The sequence below is a fragment of the Fonsecaea monophora genome (assembly GCF_001642475.1).
Source record: "Fonsecaea monophora strain CBS 269.37 chromosome Unknown Scaff99, whole genome shotgun sequence".
In the NCBI taxonomy this organism is placed as follows: domain Eukaryota; kingdom Fungi; phylum Ascomycota; class Eurotiomycetes; order Chaetothyriales; family Herpotrichiellaceae; genus Fonsecaea; species Fonsecaea monophora.
In genome coordinates, this window is record NW_019174030.1 from 1 (window position 1) to 27,704 (window position 27,704).

At 52.1% G+C, this 27,704-nt stretch overlaps 6 protein-coding genes across 6 annotated transcripts; all 6 read left to right on the forward strand.

Annotated features, from left to right (window-relative positions):
* Positions 1–1,848: 1,848 nt before the first annotated feature.
* AYO21_09657 (hypothetical protein) lies at positions 1,849–2,830 on the forward strand (the record flags this gene model as incomplete). The annotated part of the gene is made up of 2 exons (XM_022659586.1): positions 1,849–2,370; positions 2,438–2,830. 2 exons carry the CDS (start codon positions 1,849–1,851, stop codon positions 2,828–2,830), a joined length of 915 nt encoding a protein of 304 aa, XP_022508069.1.
* Positions 2,831–4,096: 1,266 nt separating this feature from the next.
* On the forward strand, positions 4,097–6,133 carry AYO21_09658 (hypothetical protein; the record flags this gene model as incomplete). The annotated part of the gene is made up of 1 exon (XM_022659587.1): positions 4,097–6,133. One exon carries the CDS (start codon positions 4,097–4,099, stop codon positions 6,131–6,133), a length of 2,037 nt encoding a protein of 678 aa, XP_022508070.1.
* A 1,543-nt stretch (positions 6,134–7,676) lies between these two features.
* AYO21_09659 (hypothetical protein) lies at positions 7,677–9,222 on the forward strand (the record flags this gene model as incomplete). The annotated part of the gene is made up of 2 exons (XM_022659588.1): positions 7,677–8,754; positions 8,804–9,222. 2 exons carry the CDS (start codon positions 7,677–7,679, stop codon positions 9,220–9,222), a joined length of 1,497 nt encoding a protein of 498 aa, XP_022508071.1.
* Positions 9,223–9,826: 604 nt separating this feature from the next.
* AYO21_09660 (hypothetical protein) lies at positions 9,827–12,829 on the forward strand (the record flags this gene model as incomplete). Its single annotated transcript, XM_022659589.1, has 1 exon — positions 9,827–12,829. The coding sequence occupies one exon, from the start codon at positions 9,827–9,829 to the stop codon at positions 12,827–12,829; it is 3,003 nt and encodes a 1,000-aa protein (XP_022508072.1).
* A 9,162-nt stretch (positions 12,830–21,991) lies between these two features.
* On the forward strand, positions 21,992–23,277 carry AYO21_09661 (hypothetical protein; the record flags this gene model as incomplete). The annotated part of the gene is made up of 2 exons (XM_022659590.1): positions 21,992–22,209; positions 22,278–23,277. 2 exons carry the CDS (start codon positions 21,992–21,994, stop codon positions 23,275–23,277), a joined length of 1,218 nt encoding a protein of 405 aa, XP_022508073.1.
* An 855-nt stretch (positions 23,278–24,132) lies between these two features.
* Positions 24,133–26,790, forward strand: AYO21_09662 (hypothetical protein; the record flags this gene model as incomplete). The annotated part of the gene is made up of 1 exon (XM_022659591.1): positions 24,133–26,790. One exon carries the CDS (start codon positions 24,133–24,135, stop codon positions 26,788–26,790), a length of 2,658 nt encoding a protein of 885 aa, XP_022508074.1.
* Between the last annotated feature and the right edge of the window lie 914 nt (positions 26,791–27,704).

Genomic DNA, 27,704 nt, shown 5'->3' on the forward strand with positions numbered 1-27,704 from the left:
GGCGCAGAAAAATCGCCGATTTTAATGCAGTGGAGGTTTGCTATACCAATAATGAATTGATCATTGAATATTGCGTTCCTTTTTTCTCCGCTCCCACGTCAACCTGGCCTTTTAGTTCTCCCTTGATCTTTGAAGCACCTCACTAGCTGTCCCAAGAAGACTACAAAACTTGGTAATCGTCACTCCGCAAGGACAGATGAGGTCGCCTATCGAATGACGAACGGGACGTTTCCTTGGACCGGCACACTGGGCTGTCCGGCGTATGCCTTCAGCATCTGGGTTCCAATTGTCGAGTCGATGGATGTTGCACAAAGGTCAGCAAGAGGTGGGAATAGAGGGCAGGGGGCCTGCAGGAGCGGTTCGCGAAGACCTAGGGAAGGCGTCAAATGTTTCGAATCGGTGAGGCTACAAGTAGTCAGGCATGAGATTTGCGAGCAAGGCATCCCCTGGCTGCGAGGCAAAGGATTCGTCCGTGGGAAGTTGGCGGGTTCTTTGGTTCTTGCCTCGTGGTGGTGGTAGGCCCACTAGGTCACTAGGTGGTGAACCCCTGGTGGCCCCAAAAGTGGCCATCCCGCAGGACGATGATGTCGTCCAAGGCGGGAGAATGAATCCACCCTCTACGTAGGCACGGCTGTGTCAGAGGTAATCAGGTTGTCAGGGCAAAAGTCCATGAACGAATTTCTGCCTTGTCTATTATTGCCGCACACCACTTGAATATATGAGAACGGCCCATTGTCCGCTCTCAACTGACTACCTGCTTGCTGCTACCCAGCATTGTCTTTCCTCAATCCAGCTCAGAACACATCAAGCGATCCCCCTTTCGTCCCCCGTGCCTCAGCAAGCATCTGTTCCACAAGACTCGACGCAAAGACTCTCAACAGCACCCCCCTGGGTGGCACACATCCTACGTACAGGCACCACAGGCACAGCCGTAACCCAATACCGGCTCCAAATATGTGCTTCGGTGGCGGTGACAGAGATGAAGCTGTGATCATCAGACGACATGAGCGATCACGACCTCGCTACTCTCGAGAATATGTGTCAAGGCCAGAGGTTGCCACTTACAGGCGAGAAAATCGCCGAGAAACGGTCACCAGACGATCAACCTCTGCCCACCGACCCAGCCACGACCGCTATTCCGAACGTCATTCCGACTACTCCTACGATCCACGGCGACGCAGCGGAAGCAGGACACGGATTGTCACTGAACAGAGGAGGGAGAGAGACCGCACTTATTACTGATGTGCCACCAAAAGCAGCTTGAGGTCTGTACCCGCGGGAAGAAGTGTATGATATCATTACGGCGGCATCGTGAGGCTGGGCTTTTGGAAACAGTGACTGCAGTCAGTGCAAATAATGGACACGTTGGAGATATACTTTTGGCTAAGATAATTTAATTTGGTGTCACGATGATCCCCTGCCTTTGTTGCTCATGTTGATGATCAAGTGGGTGTCGAGATAACCAGATTGAACGACAGGCTGGTGAAGCAAACATGGCCTAGCAAGGTTCGCCATACACAGCAAGCTGCAAATGAGGTGGGGGGAATGCTGAATGCTTGACATCGTACCATCCAAGTGTGCCAAGGCACCCCTCCAAGCTTCAGAGTGCAATACGTCATCCGCCCTCTTCCTGCCCTTTGGCGCATTCCTGCACTCTGCTGTATCGGGCCTCGAGGGGTTCTTGTTACACCCGCACCCAGTTTGTCTCGACGACCTTCAGTCCGTCTTCTCCAACCCATAGCGCATACTTGTAGCTCCTCCAAGCTTGCCCGCCCTACATCGCATTTTATCAACGCTCACATACCGCAGAATCTGAACCCTCCAAGCAGGTACCCAATCATCTCCGCCATGAATCGAGCTCTATCCATCCGGTCCCGCAAGAAGGACGACCATGCTAAGGAGGCCTCCAAACACACCTTTTCCATCTCGACCCTCCGCGGCATGCACCAGGCTGAGCTCTCCAAGAAACTCTTCAAGCTGATCAAAACCGAGAACCACTGCATCGAAGCCTATGAAACTGCCGGCCGCGAGCGCCTCTCCATTGCCTCCCAGCTTTCCGACTGGGGCGAAGCTACGAACGACGATGCCGTCTCGGACATTTCGGACAAGATTGGAGTCATTATGTCGGAAATAGGAGAGCAGGAGGATTTGTTTGCTCAGAATCTCGAGGACTACCGATCTATCCTGAAGCAGATCAGAAACATCGAGGCCAGTGTGCAGCCAAGTCGGGACCAGAAGGTCAAGATTAGCGATGAAATCCAAAAACTCAAGTACAAGGAACCGTCTAGCCCGAAGCTGGTCACGCTCGAGCAAGAACTCGTGCGAGCAGAAGCTCAGAACCTGGTCGCAGAGGCTCAACTTACCAATATCGTAAGAAACCGCAAGCTCATAAGACCACCCTAGCGAGTCGCGGTCTTTGCTAATATATCCAATACAGACCCGCCAAAAGGTCAAGGAAGCATACGATCTACATTTCGCGGCCACGATCGAGCGTGCAGAGAAACAGATCATCCTGGCCAAGTACGGCCGACGCCTCTTGAATCTGTTAGACGACACCCCAGTGGTGCCGGGAGATGTGCGCCAGCCCTTTGCCCAAGCCGGCGAGGCGAGACAGGTTCTTGCGGATGCAGAGCAAGAGCTGCAAAGATGGGAGCCTCATCTTGAACCAATACACTCCAACGCCGGAGGTTTAGGAACGAATCTGATGCCCATGGACGACCGCAGCACTCGAGCCACATCGGAGGTTCCTGATCCAGTCGCAGATCCTGTGCCGACGGAGAAGCCGGCGGCAGAGGCTCAGGGAACGCATTTGGAGCAAGCAACCGCTTAGAAAGTGGAGAGGTGGAGCGAGGAGCAGAGGAAGGAGAGGGAAAAGTTGGGCATCAGGAAATAGCAGGGAATGGGATTGATGCAATGTGCCTTTTTTTGTTCTGCTTTTCGAGGTTCTCCTTTTTGATCGCATGCATGATGTTTCATGATGTTGTCGTCTTTGGCAGTCAGCCCGGTTTGTTGGAGCAGCTCTAGAAATGAGGTGGAGGTGAACAGTTCTGTTTTTGGTAGCAACTCCAGAATTTCGACGGCCCTGATGTCCCTTATTGTATTTCACGTCCGGGTGTGCATGTGTTTGGCATGAGTACCCCGGAGTATCTTTCCCCATTGATGCAGTATCACCGGAAAAAGGATCAGCCTTGTCACTCTGCACCACCCTCGTCTTAAGGCTGATTGACGTAGACGGTACTTGTAGGGGTGCAAGCCCGTGAAGCAGAAGAGGGCGATCCTGCTCGGCGGCGCCGCAGGAAGATGGGAAATGCAACACGGAGGGGTGGCTGGCCTAGCCATTGGAGGGAAATAGCCAGGAGGCCCATAAGCGACGCAGTGGACCTTGTCGGGGCGCCTGTAACTAGGCTCTCAGGCCTCACTAGACCGCGCAACCGCCTAACCGAGGCTCGCTTCGATCTTTCGTGTCGCCCAAGTAGTGCTGACATTGACTTGTCGTGATTTGCGCTGACTGATAGGACAACTTTCCCACCAAGAATTGTGCCCTCTTCACAAATGCTCACCTTGTTTCAGAGTTCCCAAGAGGAGCCCCTCCGATGGCGGGCGGAGCGAGCGAGAAACCGTCATCTAGTCGTTGTTTGGTACCATCCTCACTTCTGACTGTTGCGCCGGGGCTGATGATTCATGGACACAAGGATGGGACTTCCACCAGTCGAGATGCTGAGTTGAGATCTCGGCTGTTGAAAGGATCCTTCCCCTCGACGGAACCCTGAAGCACTCTATCAAGATATAAAGATTTTTGCCTGCTACCAAGTGGACTGGTGACTACCTCATCTATGGTCAACTTCTAGCCAATGTCACCTCGACTCGCACACCTCTGATCCATCCCTGAATCGGCTATTTGCCACCGCATCTCGAAACCTCGTTAACCTTTCCTCTTTGACGCTTCTCAGACAAACTCCGCCTCGCACTTCGTTTATTTTGATCACCACCCTCTCTGTTCCTTTGGAGGAGTGGTCCTTATATTTCCTCTGCCTGCCCAGAAATATCATCCTAAAGCCCGGTCAATCCTCGTCCAGCAGACACGCCTGGTGACAAGATGTGGCCGATACTTGGCCTTGGGTTGGCTGCTTACCTTCTGTACAGCGTGGTCAACTCATTGATCCGCTTCCGCCGCAACGTGAACAAGGCGAAACAATCCGGCATCCCGTATGTCGTTGTTCCGGTATACTATCTCAGCACCTGGTGGCTCATCAGCCACCCATTATGGCTGCCATTTCTTGCCAGGCTCCCCAGCAGCTGGACCAAATGGGTCGACTTCTGTGTCCCAGATTTCTATTACCGGCGCAGTATCGAGGTCTTCCAGCAGGTCGGTTCCGATACCTTTCTTGTTGTCGGACCTGGAGGTATCATGATGCACACTGCCGATCCCGCCGTCATCAGCCAGATCACCACCAGGAGGAATGATTTTCCCAAGCCCACACCTATTTACCGGTCCCTCGACATCTACGGTAAAAATGTCGTGTCAACCGAGGGCGCGGTCTGGCGACAGCACCGCAAAGCCACCAGCCCGCCCTTTACGGAGAAGAACAACCACCTCGTCTGGTCGGAGAGCATCGACCAAGCTTCAGATATGCTGGCTTCGTGGGTTGGACCAGAAGGAAAAGGCGACATCACGGTCGATCGGGTCATGGATGATACCATGCGCCTGAGTCTCTATGTTATTAGCAGAGCCGGTTTTGGGAGGAAATTGGAATGGCCTTCCGCCGATGCCGAGGCCGATGTCGATGTGAACTATGTTGACAAGTCCAAGATCCAGAATGACCAGGGTGATCGAGATCGTGGGCATTCGATGAGTTACACCTATGCCATCCACTGCTTGCTGGACAATATTCTGGTGCAGTTTCTCCTGCCTCGGTGGTTGATCAAGAGCATCCCGTCGACGTCGTTCCGGAAGGCCAACGAGGCCTATTATGAATGGGGAAATTATATGAAAGAAGCTGTAGAATCTAAAAAGAAGACACTGGAAGCAGGAAATGAGAACAGCAAGGACCAGATGGATCTGTTGGCTCAGCTGGTCAAAGGTCAACTGACAACCGAGAAGACCAAAGATGTTTCTCTCACGGATTCCGAAGTGCTTGGAAACATGTTTGTCTTGATCCTTGCAGGACATGAAACCGCCGCCAACTCCATCCACTTCTCCCTGCTCTACCTAGCACTCTATCCGAAGAGCCAGAGGGCCACCCAAAAGGATCTGGACCGGATATTCCAGGGAAGGCCTCCCTCTGAGTGGGATTATGATCGTGACCTGCCTGCTCTTTTTGGCGGTATGGTTGGTGCGGTATTGGCAGAAGAGCTGCGGCTGGTTCCGCCTGTTATAGGAATACCAAAGTCGACCTGGGGAGTTCCTGATCAACCGATCACGATTGATGGAAAGACATGCACGGTCCCCAGTGGAGTCTATATCAGTCTAGCGACAGGCAATGTTCATCGGAACCCCAAGTATTGGCCCACCAGCAAACCCTCTTTGCCAGGCGGGAAGGTCGTGCATCCCGCGGCGAACCTCGACAATGACCTTGAGGAATTTCATCCGGAGCGGTGGCTCTTGGACGAAAGTAGCGAGGTGGAACAAGTGCGGGCCAATGATAAGAAGGAAATGCCTAACGAGACCATTACTGCAGATGGCTTGGGTATCAACGAGGCAGCGGACACCTCGGAACGGTTTTACCGGCCACCCAGAGGGGCATATCTACCATTCAGTGACGGGTATCGCGCTTGTCTCGGAAGACGCTTTGCTCAGGTCGAGGTATTGGCCACCCTGGCAGTCATCCTACAGAATTACTCGGTCGAACTAGCCGTCGACCAGTGGGCAACAGACGACGAGGTCATAGCCATGGATGAGGATGCTCGCGTGGAGGTCTGGCAAAAGGCTGCCCAGCGAGCGAGAGACTTGATGCTCAACGGCCTCAGCGTCATCATTTCTCTACAGATGAGAGCTGGACACGTCCCTCTACGATTTGTGCCGCGAGGGAAGGAGAGGTTTCCTGATGATGCGGATGACAAGTGGAAGAGCAAGCATCCTGATCTATGCGAGGGAGCGCGGGCGACCCCTGGCTGGAGATTCTGGGCTTCCTGATTCGTGTCTCGCCTGCTGAGAGATGCATTGGTGGATTGTCCCTAGCTTTCTGTCTAGTGAGCGTGTGCTTAGTGGGATTCGGTGTTTGTGAGAAGGCTCAGAGATAGTTATGGGTATGTGCCATTTGGGTTGCAAGACATGATGGTGGTGCCCGAGACAATCCTGCACGTTGGCGAATATAACAAGTCGACCTTCCATCTACTGTTATTATGGTGAACAAGTCAGAGTTGGGGCATGTCGCCTGTTATATGTACCACCCCATGGATCTACATCCGCTACCCCAGTGCTGACTTTTAATCTTTTCTTCTCTTTTCTTTTTTTTTTTCACCGCCTGACTTCTAATAATGTCAATCGGTACCAGGCATTAGGGCCGGCGGCGGGCTCAAGCACCCTGCATGTGCCTGCCTAAGCGGCTTCGCTGGCTCAATCAGAGTCGCCGGAATTCTTACTTCAAACTGCGCTGAGCCACTTTGACTTCACTTTTCATTTTCTCTGGCTCGTTATTCGACTGCTGGCCATCGACAATGATTTCCTAGTCTTTTATTTTTGATCGTTCCATCTGGTGCCATTTCCCTTACCAACAGGCTGCCGACAGATCTAGGTGCTCGTTAGGTCTTTGTTCGGCTGGAGAAGATACTGGTACAGAAAGAGAGGGTGCCACGGGGGCGATTGAAACATCCCACGCATTCTTCTTTGCACCGCAGGCGGCCAATTGCATCTCGCAGCATCATGAGACGTCGGTCTATTGGATCAATCATCATCTCACTGGAATCTTCTGCCTCATCCGATATCCCCCCTCGTCCACTAGCCAACAGTCTTTGCAGACCGAGCGGCGCCGTCGTGCATACCTCGATTTTTCCCCGATGCGTGGTCTCCCATGGATCCTGTCGCTGATGAGCAGCGGTGGCAATCGAGCCCACAGACAGCATGCTGTTCGTTGGCATCTACCCGCTCAAGCCAGGCGTTGGGCACGAATATCTAGATCTCCGATTTACATTCGCCCAGATAAAACCCGGCAAACCTCTTTGACAGGCTCCCTTGTCCTCCCACATTTCCCCTTCCCCCTCTCTCAGGCCTCAACGAACCCCTTCTTTGCCCGACCTCGCCGTCCCCCCGTCTCCCTCGGAGTCTTCTTCGTGTCGCTCTGGAGAAGGACGTCATCCTGGCGCGCAGGACTCATCTCCTTCGACTTGGTCAGAGCGGTGGTGTTACATGTTTGTACCCCTCCCTTCGAACCTGTCACCTCACTCCTGGTTCGTCCTGCTTGCATCAAGGAATGACCATGATACACTGATGATAGCCGTTGCCACCACCACCTCTACTACTACCACCTCCAGCACCACTCTCCGTCTTGCTTTCATGACATTGCCTTTCGTTCATACACCCTTCCCCTTGGTGTCAAATGATGGAGCTCTTCGCCACAGATTCTCCGCTCTCTGTCACTGCTGGATGCAATCGACCCTCGCTATCGCCACTACCTTCATGAAACCCGGTCCTCCCATGAAAGGCCCCTGTGAGCCAAGCTCTATCTCTTCAATCCTGCATGTCCGGCCCGGTGCGCGATCAAGGTCGTCGGCGTCGCAGCCAGACCTATGCCGGCCACAAGAGTGCTCGCTCATCCAAGCTGTCCCTCCTAACTGCCATCACCTCCGGATCCCATGGGTCGACTGGTAGCTCATCTACCGTCACGCAAGAATCCTACTCCAAGTCCACCTCAAGTCCGAGTAAACGAAGTAGATCCTCCCGGCCAAAGAGGTCAAGCGATGAGCGGAGGAGAAAGGCCTCGCCGGTGAAAACCGACCCAAAGGATGCCGCCGCAGAGAAAAACATGTCCAGAGAATCCGTAGACGTCTTTGCCTTTCTCGTCAAGGACGACGACCAAGGCGCCGCCGACTCCGATGCTGCCGAGTCTGATGCTGCCGACTCCGGTGCCGCCGAAGAGGAGCCTCATGCTGAGAAGGACGACTCTGATAACGAGAGCACCAAGGACGACTCTGATAGTGAGAGCATCGTCCCGAGTATGCATTCCGACTCGGGTATATCAATGGGTGATAGCATTGTCCACTCCAACAATGACCCTTTCGTCGACACCCACTTACCTCCTTTACTCGAGGATGTCCAGGAACAAGAAGACACTCAAAAACCACGGGAGATTGGGGTCGATCGCTCGCAACGGCTACGATGGAAATATCCAGAGGTTCCCCAGGCCACTCATAAGCCTCCGACCCCGGCACTGATTGACAGGACACCGAGCCCTGTGCAGATTCGTGCACGCATGCCACAAACACCCGACGGATACGACAAAGAGTATTGCTTGCCCCGAAATGTTTTGTCTGGTTATGATCTCATTGCTGATAAACTGGCGTCGGGGGAGCTTCCGCCAGTGTTTCGCCACTTTAAGAAGATCTATTTTCGACTGCTTCTACAATTACAAGACGAAATCATCGAGATGGAAGAACAATTGGCTGCTCTGGACTCTGTCGATGGTCGCAGCCGGCTCCATCCTGACGGCACCATGTCGCCAGCCTCAAGAAGATTGAGCTGGCAATGGGGTCAATCAGATGTACCAGCACATCGATTACATGTCTTGGGACGACTGTCAATGAAGCTTGAACAATACTGTACGTCATGGAATCTCACAACGAAGGATGATCCGCTGACTGGTGCTAGATCAGGTTCTTTCAGCCTCCCAGCGAGTCCGCGTACTCTCCTCATCCCCGACAGCGACCGAGATTACACAGTTCCAGACATGGCTGCACGAGCACAGCCCGCTCTCGCTCTCAGAATCCAAGTTTTTGGACAACAGCGAGGATTTAATATCATTAAAAGAGACCACTCTATCCACCCCAACGCATTCCACCGGACCAGCATTAGAATACGTCCCCATTTGCATTCTTACGATGACGCTTCTGCCACTACTATGTTTCAAGTTCATCACTGGAGTTTTGAATCGACTGATCTTGCTGACTATTGTACTGGCGGCTGGGTACAGCAACCTAGAGAAACTTGACCGATCAAAGGTCGAACAACATCGACAATGGGTGATTGCATGTTTCGGTGTTTCGTTTCTGGCAGCACTCTTCTTTTAGAAAGAAATATCATGTAGTTGAGCGGCGACGCTCCTTGACTTCAGAAGAAGGATAGACGACACGAACCAATGTACCTCACTATATAGTCGAATCAATGTAGGTTAGAACAGAAGAATTGCCAGACCAACAAATAAGAGTGGTGTTGACGTGACTGCGCAGCGCAACTAGACAGCCTCGTCAAAAGTGCGGGGCGCAGCCTTGCCCAACTAGTGAAACCTGCGTTGATTTCCGGGGAATGTTTACACAAGGCGATCTTGAGCCGCTTCGTTGCCCCTACTCGGACCAGCTCCCAGCATCCCTCCATCCTTTTCCTTTCCTGCCCCTAATGTTCTCATTCCGTGCATCACGAATGACCTCGATTCTTACTCCTATGTTGCAGTAATCACCTGCACAGAAGTCCGAAACCCCACCCTCCCTCATCTGCCTGTTCGAATAGTCTGTCATGTGCCTGCGCAAAAGCGTTTGCACTGACAGTTGCGGGCAAAACCACGCCGGGATGAATCATGTCTTAACCTCTGTCCACTGACTTAGAAACTTCTTTTCGTCTCCTACCTCGAAACACGCGCTCCTTTAGCGATCATCCTGTCGTCCATGGTAGTCCACGATGACTTCTAACTTCATGTCTCGATTTACGGGCACCAACAACCCTTCTGCGTCCATCTATGACGCCATCCGGCGAGAAGATGAAGACTCGGACAATTTCGATGTCGAGGAGACCGCAGGGCTGACTGCAGATGGGGTGAATGGTAGAGATGGCTACAACAATCAAGAATTACACCAGTCCGCCCTTCGGTCACATTGGAGAAGCCCAAGTCATGATGGTCGTGTTGCTCCTCTTACTGGCGCCACCTCCCCCGAATCTCACGTGCAGCGGAAAGATACACGCAGGAACCAGAACAAGACAAGACGGACTCCAAGACCTCACAAACTCTTGGATGTGGAAGAGGCGGATGACGATGTTCCGGCGTCGTTGCTGATCGATCACAACCCAACTGGTCTTGATCATGGCTCCATGTCCCTACCCCCTCCTCCAAGCCTGATGCCAGAAGGTCTTTTACAAGGTCGCGATGCCAGTCCTTCGACCGCTGCTCAAGACTTCCACACGAGATACCGTCCCAAGCCCAATACGCGCAGCCATCAGGGCGCTCAAGTCAGGCCTGCTGGAGGGATCGTTGGCGGCAACCTCGCCAGTGCAGATCCCAAGGAGAAAGCCATGTTTCGATGGGTCAACGTGACAGATTTGGATAACTTCCTGCTCGAGGTCTACACTTATTATCTGAATCACGGCTTCTGGTCGACGATTCTCATGCGATTCTTCAATCTCCTTACCGTCGCTTTTGTGGTTGGCTTCTCTATTTTTCTCACCCAATGTATAAACTATCGAGACATCAGAGGGAGCACGACGATGTCAGATATCCTCGTATCGCAATGTACCAGAAGAATGGGATTTGTTCCCAACGCTTTACTCTGGCTCACCACTTTTATATGGCTCTGGAAGGGGGTCCTATACCTGTTCGATATCCCTCGGCTGAAAAACATGCATGATTTCTACTTTTACCTCCTCGACATCCCTGAACCGGAGATCCAGTCGATATCGTGGCAAGAAGTTGTGAGTCGCCTGATGGCTTTACGAGACTCGAACCCTACCATTTCTTCGACGTCCAAAAAGAGCAGTGGCTATATCAAATCACAGAACAAACAACGAATGGATGCGCACGACATTGCCAACAGACTGATGAGGAGACAGAATTATATGATTGCCATGATCAACAAGGATATATTGGATCTGACTCTCCCCATCCCCTTCTTCGGCAATCGCAAGCTCTTTACTCGGACACTGGAATGGAACATTGAATTGTGTATAATGGACTTTGTGTTCAATCGCAAAGGACAAGTTCGACCTCTATTCCTGAAGGATACGCACCGGAAAGACTTGGCGAACGCACTCCGTTCACGCTTCATCTTGGCTGGTTTTACGAGTCTCGCCTTTGCACCATTTCTTGCCACGTTCTTCGTCCTGAAGCACTTTTTTCAAAATTTCAACGACTACCAGAAGAACCCTGCCCAGATTGGCATGAGAGAATATACACCGTTTGCACAGTGGAAGTTCCGAGAATTCAACGAGCTACACCACCTGTTCCGTCGGCGTATCAACATGTCGTATCCCTTTGCCGACAGATATATCAATCAATTCCCCAAAGACAAGACGGTTCAGATTGCCAGGTTCGTCAGTTTGATTTCTGGAGCTGTGGTGTCCGTTCTTGGCCTCGCGACGATTTTGGATCAAGACAACTTTTTGAACTTTGAAGTGACGCCAGGCCGGACTACAATATTCTATATCGGCATTTTCGGGTCGATCTGGGCTGTTGCGCGTGGTCTGCTACCGGACGACAACATGGTCTACGACACGGCATTTTCCATAGGAGAGGTGATACAGTTTACACATTATGAACCGCAGCACTGGGCAGGTCGTCTTCATACTGTGGAAGTAAAGGAAGAGTTTTCTCAGCTGTACCAGATGAAACTCGTCATCTTCCTGGAAGAAGTGCTCAGTATTTTCTTCACGCCCTTTGTGCTGTGGTTGAGTCTACCCAAATGCAGCGAACGGATCATTGACTTCTTTCGGGAATTCACGGTGCATGTCGATGGTATAGGATACGTCTGTACATTCGCCGAGTTCCGCTTCATGAACCAAGCGATGCGGCCTGCTCCCAAGGAACGATCGGGGGGGTCGGAGGCCGGGACAGGAGGTGCTGCCGCGGGTATTGCTAATACCAATGCCAACACGAACCTACGGGACGACTATTTTGCGTCCAAAGACAATAAGCTCGAACACAGCTACTGGGGATTCATGAACGACTACGCGCGTAATCCGAAGACAGATGTCCATTTTCCGTATCACACATCCAGGCGGCGTTTCAACTTCAATATGCCACCACCTATACCGGGACTACCTTCACCGTCCTTCCCAGCTTCAGATCACGGAAATGCGTTCGGTGGCGGTATGCATGCGCATCGACACAGCGGCGGGGCTCTGGCATCGATCACATCGCCTCATCGTGGAGCAATGGGTACTCCCAGATTTGGCGCTCAGCATACCGCCACGGGACAGGGCCACGGTCAGTCCCAGCCATTTGGCTCTCCCCTTCAATCACTATTGCTCGACCCACATCATCAGCCCTCTGCAAGTGGTTTCGCTATGTCTCAACAAGCTCTGCGGCCACGTGGCTCTCTTCTTTCAAAGCCTCGGCGGACTGGCGCAGTTGAGCGCGGACATGAGATTCCTGACGATGTCGCCGAGGAAGAAGACTCTACTGAGCTTCGGCCGCAAAGAACAGACACATTTCAAGCGGACGCGAGAGGGCCTCAAGATCACCCCTCGTCTGCGGCCGGCGGCGTCACGACTCAGGCCATTTATGAGGGCGATCTAGGATCCTGGAAATATGAGGTTGACTCCTCGTCTGGGGCGGGTAGTGAAGATGAAGAGAATGAGCGGGATGCACGGGCGATCATGCAACCCATGGGGCCACTAGGATTGATCAGGCAGTTTCAGAAAGCTCAAGCTCAGGAAGGGGGAAGGGCAAGGGGTACTACGACAGGCCTTTGAAATGTGAAGGTTGGGGTCACTTGGGAGTAGAAGAGTGAGGAGTAGGAACCATGATCAGGGGAGACGGCGACGGGGAGAACAGGAGCAGAACAAGGTCTCAGGTCTCAGGCGCGAGCAGGGCTGATTTCACGATCAAACTGGGATCTCCCATGATGCCGGAGAAGTCAATCTCCTTCATCTGGCAACAGGTCTTGTGCTTTTGGTGCCAGATTACAGCTCAAAGGATATTGGCGACATTGGTGTTGCAATGAGTTGTATCAGTATCAGAATCCGCGGGGGGATCTCCTGGTATTGGGATTGTCTCGGATTGGAATCCGGCAGCCGAGAGTTGGGACTGGCAGCAGGAAACGCTCTTGAAGAGAGCATGCCAGCCAGCAATTGGTATATGCATCAGCAGGAGTTGGAGGGTAGGAAGGTCACGGGCGAGGATACTGCAAGTCCTCCTCACTCAGTAAGGAGTCAAACAGTCCAGATGAAAGAAAAAGACAAGATTTCAACTGTGAATTTTTGTGATGCTTCCACTATTGAATCCTGGGGGAAAGATCTTTGACTGCCTGCGCGTGCATCCAGTATACATTGCGTGGTCTACACGAGACCTCGACATTCATGAGGGTGATAGCTCTCTCCCTCCCTCCCTCTTCCCTCCTTGGGGTCCCTTTGTCCGCTTTGTTTGTCTCTTTCCCTTTCCCTTTCCTTTTCATCTCATGGAATCCTTCCCTGTGGAGACAATACCTACATCGCCCCGTCCTGTCCCGTCCTGTCAGCCCTGCCGTGTCCCGTCTCGAGTAACTAGGCATAGACCGGGTGCGCCCGTCATCATCCAGACCTGGACCCAACAGACCCGAGAGAGAGTGGACGCAACTCGTAGATCCCTTACGCGCGAGTACTTTGGTTGAGTTGTGGGGTACCCGGCGAGTAGGTATTTGGCATCACTCCGTAGATAGGTACATAGGTACATAGGTAGGTATGTATCAGTAAGCATGGACCGAGTATAGCATTTCGCAGTACGGAGCTGAAGTTGAGGCTGGAGATTGAGCTTGGACTGGTGATGAAAATGGAAATGGAGATGGAGATTGATTAAAGGGGAATTAACCGTATTTTGTCTTTTTGTTCCATTTCCCACTTTATTCTACTGTATCCTGGAGGTCCTGCCCCCAAGGTGCACCCCTAGTACCTCGCTACCTACCTACCTATCTACGAGAGTACGAAGTACGCAGTGAACCGAGTGGATGATATTAACAGTGATGATCCAGATACAGGTACAGACCCACTGCTCGTTCGGGTCATTGGCGTATGAGTACATACGATACAGTATCTCCTGTACTTTCGTATGGTCGTTCACCCTCAAAGTTCCCAGAGCGGGAGTGGGGGCCATGTATGTTCCCTGTAGATATGTGAGATGCAAGTAAAGGGAGCAAGGAAGATATGTTCTGGCTGGCTGGCTTGCTGGCTGGCTCAGCGCGAGTTTAGCGCCGTTGGATGGCATTCGCGAGTACCGAGTTCCAAATACCTTCCAACAAGACAAGCCTAACCTACAGAAGTGGATAGATCTACGGATCTGCCTGCATCCTCTCGTATAAGTGCAATGTACCAAGCACACACTTCTTAGTACATGGTACCTCTAATATGTAGAGGGGACTCGCACGTTTCCGCTTCATACATACATACATCTAACATCTCACTCGCGTCACACATCATCGTGCGATGGGTGCGAGGTACAGTTACATATCTACAGTGCATGTAATTACATGTACATGTATATGTACTCCACACGAGGTTTTAAGGGCTTACATACTCGGTCCGGTTCGGTACAGGTACCTGAGTAGGTACCTACCTGCCTATCTGGTCCTGAACCACCTACCCGTCTGGGTAATTAGATGGTACATATTATGTTATTACCAGCAACTTGTTGTACCTTGTGCTCCGCAGAAGTCATTAGGGTCCGAGTATACCCATCCATACCCATCCATACCCATAACGCAGTGCCCGACGGCCAACAAGTGCCAGCAGTGCGCATAGGGGCCGACACTACGACTTTGCTTCGCTTGTCTTCTTACTCATACTCATACCCACACTCGAACCACTAGACTCCAACAAACAGCCCCTCTCTTTGTACTTTGAACTCTGTACTCGGCCTTCGCGTCCGTCGCAGAACCGAACCTAAGCGTGACAACCCGTTTGCCGGCCACAAACGGTACTCGGTACTCCGTAGGTACTCCGTACCTTGGGTAAGATAGCCTGATAGCCAGCGAGCGAGCGAGCTACTGTACGTCCTTGGCTGTGTAGATAGATGACCTTGGGTATGTACGAGGCATACCTCCGTAGGGCTAGGGCTATCTAAGATGGATGTGTTGTGGGAAGGATTCGCGCGGGGGCGGCAGGATTCCCGATTATTTGTAGAGAGCTAGTTAAAAGGTCCGTGGGGCGGGCTGCATCGGGTTTAAGATGATATGTAGTGGCTGGATGGGTCGAAGAAAGGAAGAAATGAGACGGGGACGACGAGGACGATATTGTAAGGTTTGAGAGTTGTCCTTCTCTCTCATTCGTGTACGTGGGGTGGTTCGATTGAGGACCATCTATGAGTTATTCGTACTCGTGTCGCTGCGCTGGCCCCTGCATATTCGTATACCACAGAGAAATATGTGCAGGTAGCTTCTCACCGAGGAACGAAAAATGCTACCAAGTAACAGAGTGGTCGTAGAGCGGTAGGAGCTCTGGCAAGAATGTGACAGACGACGGCAACAATGTTGAGGCTGAGCGCACCGCAGACAAAGGGAAAACCCCCTCCATGACAAAGCCACACCCCGTGATTGTTGCCCCGGCGGACCAACATTGACCCATCATCCATCCTTTCGGGCTTTACTCTCTTCTCTTCATCAACTGCCGCCTCGTCGTGGCAAGGCCAATGGAATCCTTTGACAAAGTACGGGTAAGCAGCTAAATTTCCAATTTCCAGCCATCAACCAAGTACACAGATGCGCTGTGACGGCGAGAACCCGTGCCATTCATGGCGTTGTAAGGCCACACTCATCTTTGCTGTTCATGATCTTGTCGAACAAATTCGAGTCGTAGGTTGACGGTGCAGCGGCAACATTCCTCCTTGCTCACGACTATGGCAATATTCACGACGTGTTACTGGGGCGCAGCTTTTCATCCAGGCCAGTGATGGAAGAGAAAACGACCAGAATCGTGTCCAATTCTCTCATTTCTTCGTCCACAGCATGCCCATTCCTTTCCACCCTCCCTCCTCGTTCCCTCGATGGCGATCGCCATCGTCTGGGGACAAGTTGCGTGGTCAGCTAACCCCCGGACAACGCTGCAACCTCGTCGTTGGATGCACGGGTGGGCCGGCCAAAGGGAGTCAGTCCCTCGATATGGGCCACCATCGTTGATTTTGTAACCACAAAGGTGTGTGATGTCTCCAGTGAGGCGACACTTGTTGATTGCATTGCGAAGCGCATGGTCTGTCTGGAACTGGCTCCAGGCACACAGGCCTCTCTCCACACCTCCTGAATGACATGCATGCATGGCTCATATTTCGTGGCAAAACAGAAACAGAAAGAAACTCCCGCCCGGTGGCCCTACCTATTCACCGGGATCGGGGCCGTTTGATGGCCGATCGGCCACCCATGTAGTTCGAAATGGGTTGTTCCAGATTGTTTGCTTTGCTTGTTTGCTTTCTTTACCACCACTTGCAACTTGGCGGAGGGTCCATTCATCCTTGTCACCTACTCAAAACTGAATGGCCGTGCCCTGCTCTTGCTCCATCCTCGAGGATCGCATGTGGCCAACTGACAGTTGTAAGCTTGCGCGTGGTCTTGAGCCAGAGTGATTCGACCGCTGTCCCGCCGACAACATATCAAGGTGGTGGGTGGTGGCGACTTGGGTTGGTCGGTATTTGCGTCAAACAATCGTGGTCCCTTGAGTCAGACCATGGGCGAACTGGACGGACAACAAATGCTCAAGCATGTCACGTCACCATGTCCAAGACCCTCTAGGACCTTGTTCTGTTAAGCAACGCCGAGGAAAAGCTTGGGATTGTTACATCCAGACAATTCGGAGGTTAGGCTCAACATGGAGAGACGTATTGCCGACGTAAAAAATACGTAGTACGGCAGGATCTGAGCGTGAATGCTTGGGAGTTAAGGCCATTATCGAGTTTGCAAGCATTCAACCACGTATGAGTAGTGTTCTGAGACAGGATCTGGTGGCGGCCATCCACAGTAAAACAACTGGTATCCACACACCATGCAATCTGGCCACGGGCAATATGTAGTCATACTTCTCCTGATGAAGAAGATGAGCATGAATATGCCGGTCGTGAGTAATAGTACAGTTTTGTTCGAACGCTGCCTAGTGAGATGTTTTTTTCCGCTGTTTCACCGTGGGAACACGTACGGTACGCCTTCTCTGACGGGCATCTGATTCCAAAGATTTGTGTATTTGTGTACTGGCAACCATGTTGATACTGAAAAAGGATGGGTTGTTAAGACATGGAGGGACGAAACAAACCCTCTGGCCACCATCTCACTTGCATCCTTTGCAGGGCATGTCAGCAGGTCAAATCATGACAAGCAGATAAAATGGACATGGATATGGCATAATTACCACGATCCTTGTTTTCCCACATCGGGCCAAGTTTTGCCTGGCGGAGAACGCCCTACGACAGGGTAGACAGCTTGACAGGCTTCGTCTCCCTGCGAACCCCTAGCCTTTGGTAATCCAGGCTTATGACGCTGCAGTTGCCAAGACGATGGCTTACCTTTTGGCAAACAAGTATCAAGGGTTTTAATCGGTCCTTGGTTGATAAATGCTCGTGGCGATATGACACGGTGGATCAGGTGACTGCATGAGAGCCGAAGACGGGGAATCCATCCACAAGGCTGAGGAGGTTGGTGGATTTGCAACGTTGAGGATTGATGGGTGCGAATAGGCCCCCCTCCATGAATTTCTTTCATGGGGAGACACCAGAATGTCACTCAGGCACCGACATTTTAAACGAGCGCTAGGATGGTCCAGCCCGCTGGTTGGACAGTTGGGCGATCCGGCCATTTGTTACGGCCGGCAACTGGGAGGCTGATGCGGTGTGAAGAGGCACAGAGGGAAGTGCGGCAGGAGGGGAAGGACATCGTAGGGTTGTTATTGGACGGCAAGTCGCCCACCAAGGGCCCCCCATCAACGATGGTGACGGGCAAATCTGAATTGGTCAGCAACCGTCCTTTTGGAGAGTAACCCTTCCAGAAATATGCCATGGCATTTTGCTCTTGTGTCATTGAAGATAGCGCTGAAACAGTAGTGGCGCTATTGGGGCTCTGTCTAGTCCACGCAGTGAGCTGTCTAATGTGCGGTTAAGAAGACATCAACTGTACCCGAGTAAGCGTGCTGGTGGCATTGGTCTTTGCCCAGCCAGTCTAGAATCAACAATAAGTCGTTCTCTCTCTCGGCTAGATTAATGACGGTTGGGGTTGTACCAGTGGGCATTCAAGGAGAGTCCCTCGTATAGTATTGACCCGTCCTACCAACTATCGATGCTCATACGAAGAAGTTCTGGAATCCACCAACTAAACTATAACATTGGCTGTCACAAGATGCTGTACGAGTGTTAGCAAAGGCGGGTTTGGTCGAAAAATCAAGCCGATTATACGGCAAATGGTCGCACTCTGCCCTCAAGCGACTTGGCAGCTGTAACAAAGTCGTGCGCTATTGCCTCGTTTAATCTGCTTCTTTTCCTTCCCTTTGCGAGACTTGGGACAATCGGAAAAGGTAAAGTGTCTGTAGAAGGAGATTTGCCGCCCTTTACAACAGCCTCTGTGCGAGCAGCCCCGTGGCTTATTGTCCGTTGGTCGTACCGCGTGCCGCAAGTTCATGACGAGAAGGCGCTTTATAAATAGTTGGGCTGGGGTCGATTATCAGGTAAGCAATTTAGTTCGCAAACTCTTGGTATAAACTGGGTTTCTCTGGCGCTCACCCCACCCAGCCAACCTTAGCCCAGCTGATCCGCATTATCCTGCGGCTGAGAGTGAAAAACGGTGTACGGATAAGCGAGCAAAGGAGGATGCGAGAAGTTGGCCAAGAAGGGGCCTTTGTTTGGATAAGGTCATCTAGGCTGATTCGAGGTGGGAAGGATTCAAACCCAGACTTCACATTTAACTTGTTTGAGCACTGTTTAGTTATTGTTTCTGTCTGTCAGAAAATGTCGTTGCCTGTCAGACAAGATGAGCTGAATCATGCCAGCTTTTCATGTGTGTGTGTGTGTATGGCCCCGGGGGAAGTGACCGGCTTGCCCCGACAGTTATACGGAGTACGAGCTCACGAGGCCAAAGTATGTAGCTAGGGGCTGGACGTTGATGCCTTGACGCCCTGATACCTTATCCACGGTGAGCAGAGACACCTACTCCCTTGTACTGCATAGACCTGCAATTCCACTCTTCGGCCCCGCGAAACTCAATGGCACAAGGCGAGAGCGGCGGGTTACAGAGGCCGCCACGCAATCCCAAGCCCTGGTTGTTTCCGGTACAATCGCAGCCACTGGCACGGGATCTTATCCCCAACGAATCTCATGTCATGGCAATGCCCCTAAGATCAAGAATTGGCCGGGGCATATTGGAGGGGTGGAAGAGACGCCTGAGCGTGGCGGTCACCATGGTGGGCGAAAGATCGTCCGAGTGCCGAGATTGCGGGTTTCTGGCAGAGAACAGTAGCACGGGCGAGACTTCCTCAGCTGAACCGGAGTTGGGAGTAACTGTGTCGACAAGTTCGAGGGCCGGTCTGGGTGATCGGAAGGCACGGACCCCAGATACACAGCAGTATCGGTACGCTGTTGCACTTGTTGGTGCAGGCACTAAATGTCGGAGAAGAGCCGATCTCGATTGGCCGACGTCTAGATGATGATGAAGCCTTTTCCTGTTGCGGGAGACTTGTATGAAATGGCTGCAACATCCGCTGGCTGAAGCTGACTTTGGGGTCGATCTGATAGCCAGGTACGGGCTCGGGGTTCACGTTTAGAAGGCCTATAGAGGTCTTGGAACAAACTTTTAACTAGTGCAATTAACATACACCGTACCTTCGAATATACCAGTAACTTTGTGCTGACCACCAGCTAAACTTTCCCGTAGGGCGTAGCGCAGTGACGGTCAAGGTGGGGGACCTTTCAGCTCAGCTCTTCATCAAGAAAGTTCAAGCAGAGTGTTTACCTGGTACTCATGTTTGATCATGAACGCCATGCGGATAGGGGATGCTCAACTGCTGCAACTACAGTCTCACCAGACCCGATCGATCCAGGAGGCGCAGTGCAGGGCTGCTGAGTGTGTGAAAGGGGCACGAACGAGGCTGAGGCCACATAGTAGTAGGTAGCCTTTCCCCGCCCCAAATAGAGATATCGCACCATTTTTATATGTGGCTGTCGGTTTGTCTCTAGAAGCGCAGTGCCAAAACCTTCTCCTTTCACAGTTATAGGCCAAAGGGTATCGAGGATATTGAACTGTACGTACATTGGGAAGGCAAGGCTTCAAACTTCCTGCGGCGTTTTGGTGGAGCAAGTGGGCTGAAGTAACTAGCTCTCAGCCACTGATCTTGGCGCTAGCAGAAGCCCCTTGTGATCTAACCTCTTTTGGATACTCTAGACCGTTCAACGGCGTCAGAGGCACTAATCAAATTTCAACACATTTCTATCTGAATATGCCAGATGAGTTGGGGTAAACCATGTTGAACCGTTGCGGCAAAGCAGGGCAGCATTAAAGTGCGGGCTCTGTCTCCGTCTTTCTTGGATCTTGGAGAATTGCTGTCGGCAATCGCACCATGTTTCCAGGGTAGAGCCATTTCACAGCACTGGAGCCTACGATGTGATTGTGATAGTCTTGTGATGCTAGTTGGTCACGTCGCCTGGGAAATGTGCCCCAGGATTGCAAAGGCAATATCCAGGGGAAAGGAGAGCCTATTACCTGATCAGCAAGCCATTCTTCTGGTGACTTCAAGTTCAACCTTGGGGCTGAAAGCCACTTCCTCGAGCCGCGTACGAGGTGCTGGGTGTCATACTCATTACCCTTCTTTCCTATGTGATGCCATCAACCTCGACTCCAATGCTCCGCACCTTAGGGTCAGTGTCTTTGGCCCTCGGGACTAGCATCAGCAAGTGCCCGAATGAACGAGTCAGGCACTGGGTACGATCGGAAACAGAACTTGTCACTGACGCTGAGAAGATTATGTCTGACGGATCAATAGCGAAATGCAGGTTCATCCTCCAAGGTGGCCCAGTTGGACTGGTGGAGTCCATTACAAGAAGGTACGAGTTCATAATCGGCCACCCAGATGGATCCAAATGGACCCAGACGGGTTACCGCTTCTGCTCGAGGCGCTGCCCAGATTCCCGCTTAGGTATGGGACGCTAATGGATGCGAAGTACCCCGGTCCATGCAAAGCTGTTGCCCCCCTCCCCCCTGGTCCGTGGTCAACCCCCTGTCCCTTCATCTCATCTGCCGCCTCCCTGGCTCACCCTTTCGATTGCTTGTGGACGCTGGTGCTGACTACGTAGTACCAACCACCACATGAAATGGGAACGACCACCATCGTGGCACAAAGCGGTTTCACTGCCACTTGACCTGAATGGCCCATAATGCCATCCCCGTCCCCGGTATCAACCCTCGTATCCCACGCGGCAAATGGATCAAAAAAACCCACTATTTACTGACAGCACTAGGTGATCCTCTAACCTCGAGCAACTGAAGCTCCTATCTCGACCCTGAATCGCCCGGGGCCACATTATTGCAAAAGCAACGTGAAATAATAAATCAGCCCTCTCCATCCATGACTTCTAGCTTGTACTTGCTTCATATTACGCTTCCATGCTTATTCCCACCACGTTGATTTAGAGAGACCGATCGCCGCCAGTATCGTATCTCTGCGCCTTTCTTTTGCATAACTCCATCACCAGATCCTGGCACTTGCAGTATTCCCTTGGCCGTCGCTCCTTTCTGGACTCCAGGCTGTTCTATACCAGACCACTACGATACTGTCCCTAGTGACTATTGGGATTCTCCTTTAAGCGCGCCCATTCCGCTGGGTCCATCCGCAGGAAATCACCATGGCTGTTGAATCTGGGTTGGTATCTTGTATTCCTGCTGTGAGACATGTCGGTTGACATCTAAAAAAAGGGCGACAATAACAATGCCACCTTCGTCCACCTCATCAACTGTGGCAACTCCTGCTACCAACGGCCTGTCAACGTCTTCACCGTCCTCCACGAAGACAACACCTAACGGCTCCAAAACGGAACCCAAGCCCATCAAACTTAGGGCTGCCTGTAACCACTGTTTCTCGGCAAAGGTAATGTGCTTCGACCCCTGGCTGCTCGCGATCTCCTCCACTAACATGGACGGAACCAGGTTCGATGTGACGGGAATAAAGAAGGATGTCGTAGGTGCTCTGAAAAAAGATTGTCTTGCGTCTACAGCGAATCTCGAGTCGGGAAAGTGGTGGGCAAACGACGAAAGCGACCCATTGACGACTCGATCGGCACCATCAACTCCCAGTCGTGGATCATCCATAATTCGCTCCCTATACAGTCTATCCCGTCACCAGCTACCACCCATGGCTCAGATGAACCGGGCAGGAGACAGGGCAACCCCCCTACCTGGTCCTCCTTTATCGTCAACGGCGATCCTGCATTTCTAACTTTCGACGAAGCTACAGAGTCAATGGGCGCTTTGGATATGGCAGACAACCGAAGTTACTCAATAGCCAGTGACCTCAGCTTTTTCAACAACAGCGGACTACCTACACCGGGACTCAGTCCTCCTCAATTTACCCGATATCTGTCACCCGCTCAACTTGAAACCCGGCCTATGTCGAGACAGTCTTCGTGTCCGGTTGACCCGTCAAGGCTACAACCCCCAGTTTATGGCGCACCACTTCCTCGAAACGGCGAGCTGGGGCTGGAAGATGAAGAGACTGTGTGCATCAAGCTGCTCGCCCATCTCAAAAAGCATTCGTCCGATGAGTCCCAGCCACGGGAGATGCAAATTGAGCTATTGAAGAAGAGTAACGCTGCTGTACGGAGGATATTACGCAGCAAATCGGTCCGAGCTGACTACTCATGCCACTTGCTACTCTCAAACATCATCAATCACCTGGTTCGGTTGTGTGAGCGACTTTGCCAAGGCAGACTGGAGGAGTGTGGCCTTGTGCACATGGAGTGTCAGTTCCTCCAAGAACAAGTCCACTTTGAGGCCATGCCAGGCTTCTTCGACACCCCTGTCCCGTCAGCTGTTCCCACGCCAGACCAGGACCTGCTGGGGAGTCTGGTCAAAGAGGTAATCGTGTTCACTTCGATCGTGGGCGATTTTCTGAAGAAAAAGCCGCTCTACGGGTTTCAACATCTCGGTCGGCACGAGACATTTCATGTGGAGTTAGAACAGAGGCTGAAGAAGGCCAGTGTCTTGCTGAAACCCTGACGAGGCACTTGGTACGAGCAGGATGCCGTGATATGCGGTGGGGGGGGCTTTGGGCCAGACAAAATGACATACATGACACGGGACAATGTGAGATGATGATACCTGGATGTGCTAGCCCACCTTGGCTTCTTTCATGTTTTGTCTGGATTGCGTTATGGGGGCCCTTTTTCACACCCTACACAGTATCTGTGCATGTTGTCTCTGTTTTTCCGCTCTTTGGCAATAGCTAGGCCACCCACGGCCACAGGTGGTTTACTTACCACTACTAATCAAAATGTCACAAACTTGCCAAGCCCGCAGAGGAGCCACGGAGCCTCCCATGCCTCCCTGCGCTTCCTGCCTTCCTGCCACTTGCCTCTCCCCCCACAAGTGTCAGCTTTTGGCGTCCGCAGTTGTTAGTGGAGAGGAGCCCTACGACTATGAACTAAGTCGTAATGGCGCCTGATTGGCGGTCTCTGCGGCCAAATGGTCGCTTCCTGCTTCTACTCATCCTGCCCATCATCATCCTACAGACCCATCGGTGCCATCTCCGGAAGTTGTTGATCTACGGTACATGCTCGCGGGATGAGCTTGTCAGAACTTGAAGTCTCCTGTTCAAAAGTCCGCCTGGTGATTACAGATTGAGGATCAAGGCTGCCATACTTCCCTCCTGCCTTGCCTGGTGCCAATCGATCGCTTCCGGACCTGCGTCCTTTGGCATGACCCTGTCTGGCGTTGGTTTTGTGCTGTATCAGAACCTCCCCCGGCGGACTTCAGTCCCCCAAACAGTGTCTGTCAAATGTGGGCCGTGACACATTGTCAACGGACTCTGATCTCCAACGCCTGCTCTGAGACCGCTCAAACACACGGTGCAAGATGATGCGTCTCCGACGCTATCGGTTGTTTGTGCTAGTGGCTGTGGTTGCAATCGTGTCTGTCTACCAGCTGACTCGAGTCAGTGACTGGAAGAACCCTTCACTCGAGGCCCTGGTGGGCCTGAGGAACGATCATGCTACTAAACAAATCGGTTCCAGCACAGATTTCTCAGAGACGCTTTCTGACCCTGCTTCCGCGCCAGAACTGCTTGAGCAGCCTCAAGGACAACCGGCGCATCCTGCCCTACCACCAGTTGATTCACCAGGAATCGCTCCTGCACCTCCACCTCTACAAGTGACCACTACATCGCTCTCGAGTTCCTCGACCGCTGCACAGCCTACCGTGACCAAGGACGAGCTGTTTACCCAACAACCGCCTTTCGATGATGAAGGTGATGAAGAAGCTGGTGACCGTGGACAAAGCAGGCATCGAGTCAATCCTCAGCCCGTGGAACAGGGGAGAGCATATTGGATACAACAAGAGGAGCATTTCCCAATACCCGCAGAGAGTCTGATTCCACTGCCGACCGACAGCGATTCCAAGGTGCTCCCCAAAGTCCAATATAGCTTTGGGAGAGAGAACCCTTCGATAAAGACAGATCGCCTTCAGAAGCAGGCCGTGATCAGGGAGGCGTTCGAGCATGCTTGGTTCGGCTATAAGAACTACTCTCTGCCTCACGATGAGCTAAAGCCCATATCGAAAGACGTGGGAGATCCGTTCAATGGGTGGGGTGCGACTCTAGTGGACTCGTTAGACGCTCTCTGGATCATGGGGTTGCGCGATGAATTCCACGATGCAGTTGCGGCAGTAAGCCAGATTGACTTCAAGACGTCGGCAAGAAAAGACATTCCTCTCTTCGAGACGACGATCCGCTATCTTGGAGGGTTGATTGCAGCTTACGATCTCAGCTCAGGGAAATATCCAGTCTTGCTTGACAAAGCGGTTGAACTCGCTGATATCCTGATGGGAGCCTTTGATACGCCCAACAGAATGCCTGCAGTTTTTTATCACTGGACGCCATCCTCTACGTCCCGGCCACACAGGGGCAGTGAGCACACGGTGTTGGCAGAAATAGGCTCCCTCGCAGTCGAGTTCACGAGACTGGCTCAAATTACCCGGGAAACCAGGTATTACGATGCTATTGCACGCGTCACCAATGCCCTGGAGGAGTGGCAGATGAAAACGACTTTCCCGGGTCTGTGGCCCTTGAAGCTGGATGCATCCGGCTGTAAAAAGCCCCAAGCCGTTTCCAAATCGGCAGCCGATGAGGATGAATGGTTGGAAGATGACGCCTCTGTTGGCCTGAAAGATAGCCGCGCAGTGGTGTCTACGGAGGAGGGACCAGACACGGACAGCCCGCGCGAGCCCGGTGATAGCCCCTCGGTCATGTTGACCAAGCGACAACAGCTTTCATCACCACTCTCGGCCAAAAAATCCACGATGAAGGATAGCAAGGTCAATGCGGCTGAACATATGCCTTTGCCGCTAGTCGACGCCGACGCCGACGAAGACAATGATGACCACGAGCATTGCGAAGCACAAGGTCTGAGCACTGAACCTGATTCGACCACCCACACCTACGGGATCGGTTCGATGGCGGATTCCACGTATGAATACTTTCCAAAGGAATATGCGCTGCTGGGCGGCATGAATGAGCAGTACAAACGTTTATACCTTGATGCCATGAAGATTGTTCGGGAAGAATTACTCTTTCGACCTATGACAAAGGAGAACCATGATATTCTTTTTCTGGCGAAGCAGAACATCTCCCCCAAGGCCAAGGATCCTGCCAAGAGGAAAGTAACAATCTATGAGGGAACGCACCTGGGATGTTTTGCTGGAGGCATGTTTGGCCTGGGGGCTAAGCTGTTCGACATCCCTTCGGATATGGTCATTGCAGAGAAGCTCACCAACGCGTGCGTGTGGGCTTACGCGTCCACACCCGTGGGTGTCATGGCCGAAGAATTCGAGCTTGTGCCCTGCGAGAGTCTCACCTCGTGTAAGTGGAATGAAAGCAGATGGTATGAAGCGCTGGACCCGAGGCTTGAAGAAAGAATGCGGGCGGTTGAGACTTACAATGTGCATCAACAAAAGCTATATGAACAGCCACTAACTGGCCTGAACGATGTCCTGGATAATGAAGATGAGTTCGTTGTCTCACAGATGGATCTGGGTTCCCGCTTGAAGAAGAGGAACCCGCAGACAGATTTCAAAGGAGAAGAACGGACAGAGACGATTTCTTCGGTTGATGCGGGTACGTACGCAAAACAAGTGCACCCTCTCTCGTTTACACCGCGGGTCGCGCTGTCACACGAAGAATATGTTGCGGCCAAAATCCAGGAAGAGCGACTAGCTCCAGGGTATACACGGATCAAGGCGCGGGACTACCGGCTCCGACCTGAGGCCATCGAGTCAGTCTTTATTATGTACCGGCTAACAGGAGATGAGACTTGGAGAGACAAAGGATGGGCTATGTTCAACGCAGTCGACAAGGCAACGAGGACAGAGATTGCCCACGCAGGCATCAGGGACGTGACCAGCCGACTGATGGAGCAGCAAGATTCTATGGAATCCTTCTGGCTCGCCGAGACGTTGAAATATTACTATCTCTTGTTCAGTGAACCGGACTTGATCAGCCTCGACGACTACGTTTTGTAAGTGATCTCCACAAGGCTCTGCTGAGAGTGTACCGACTAACCAGATGGATGCAGCAATACGGAAGCACACCCATTCAAACGACCCAAGTGATCATTTTGTCTATGATGACACTTTAATCGGAATATGCACACACCAAGGGAGACAGCATCTTCTGTGTAAAAAGTCTGGGATAGCCACAGCATTTATACGGTGTTTGGAGTAAGGACAAATTGGACAGCGGACCTTACATTTCTCTGGATACTTTCCTTATCAGCAGTCTCGACAGACGGCGCTATAGAAAAGGTGTGTTGTGGCAACTCACCATTGTCCCCCTGTTGTGGACAGGGGGCGGGACCAGAACGCTGGAGAGAGAATTTGCGTACGATGCACTCTCGTATATAGGTGGAGGTGGACTTCTGTGCAGTGACTACATGTACACAGAGCGTGCTTTAGGTTGCATATAGCTAGCCTGTATCATAGGCATGACAGGTACCAGTAGGTAGAATGTTAGGCTAATAGGCGCCTTAGGTGCCCCTAATGAGGTGGTTAGGTCACGCTGGAGGTTCGTGGGCAGGCGAAAGAGTATTGATTGACCCGCGGGGATCCGGGCCGATGCCTAAGCAACGTTGCTTCTCGTTAATGCTGTTTACCTACTTGGACCGCTTAGGCGTCTTAGCTTGTGTGGCCGGCTCTTTTTTGCCTGCCTTCCCTGCCCACTTCTTCCCACGTGCATCCCCGTTGCCGTCACCCGTTACAGACATTGTGACGTTGGGCGTCATGTCATGTGTTCGGAACTCCTCTGGCGTCCTCGAAATCCTACCCCAAACTTGGAATCAGTTCGCTCCACATCAAATCCGCACCCAGCACCGTGACTTGTGAATATCTCGCCCTCCGTACCAACAGACAAGTACAGCTCCTTCGTCGCCATGTGTTGC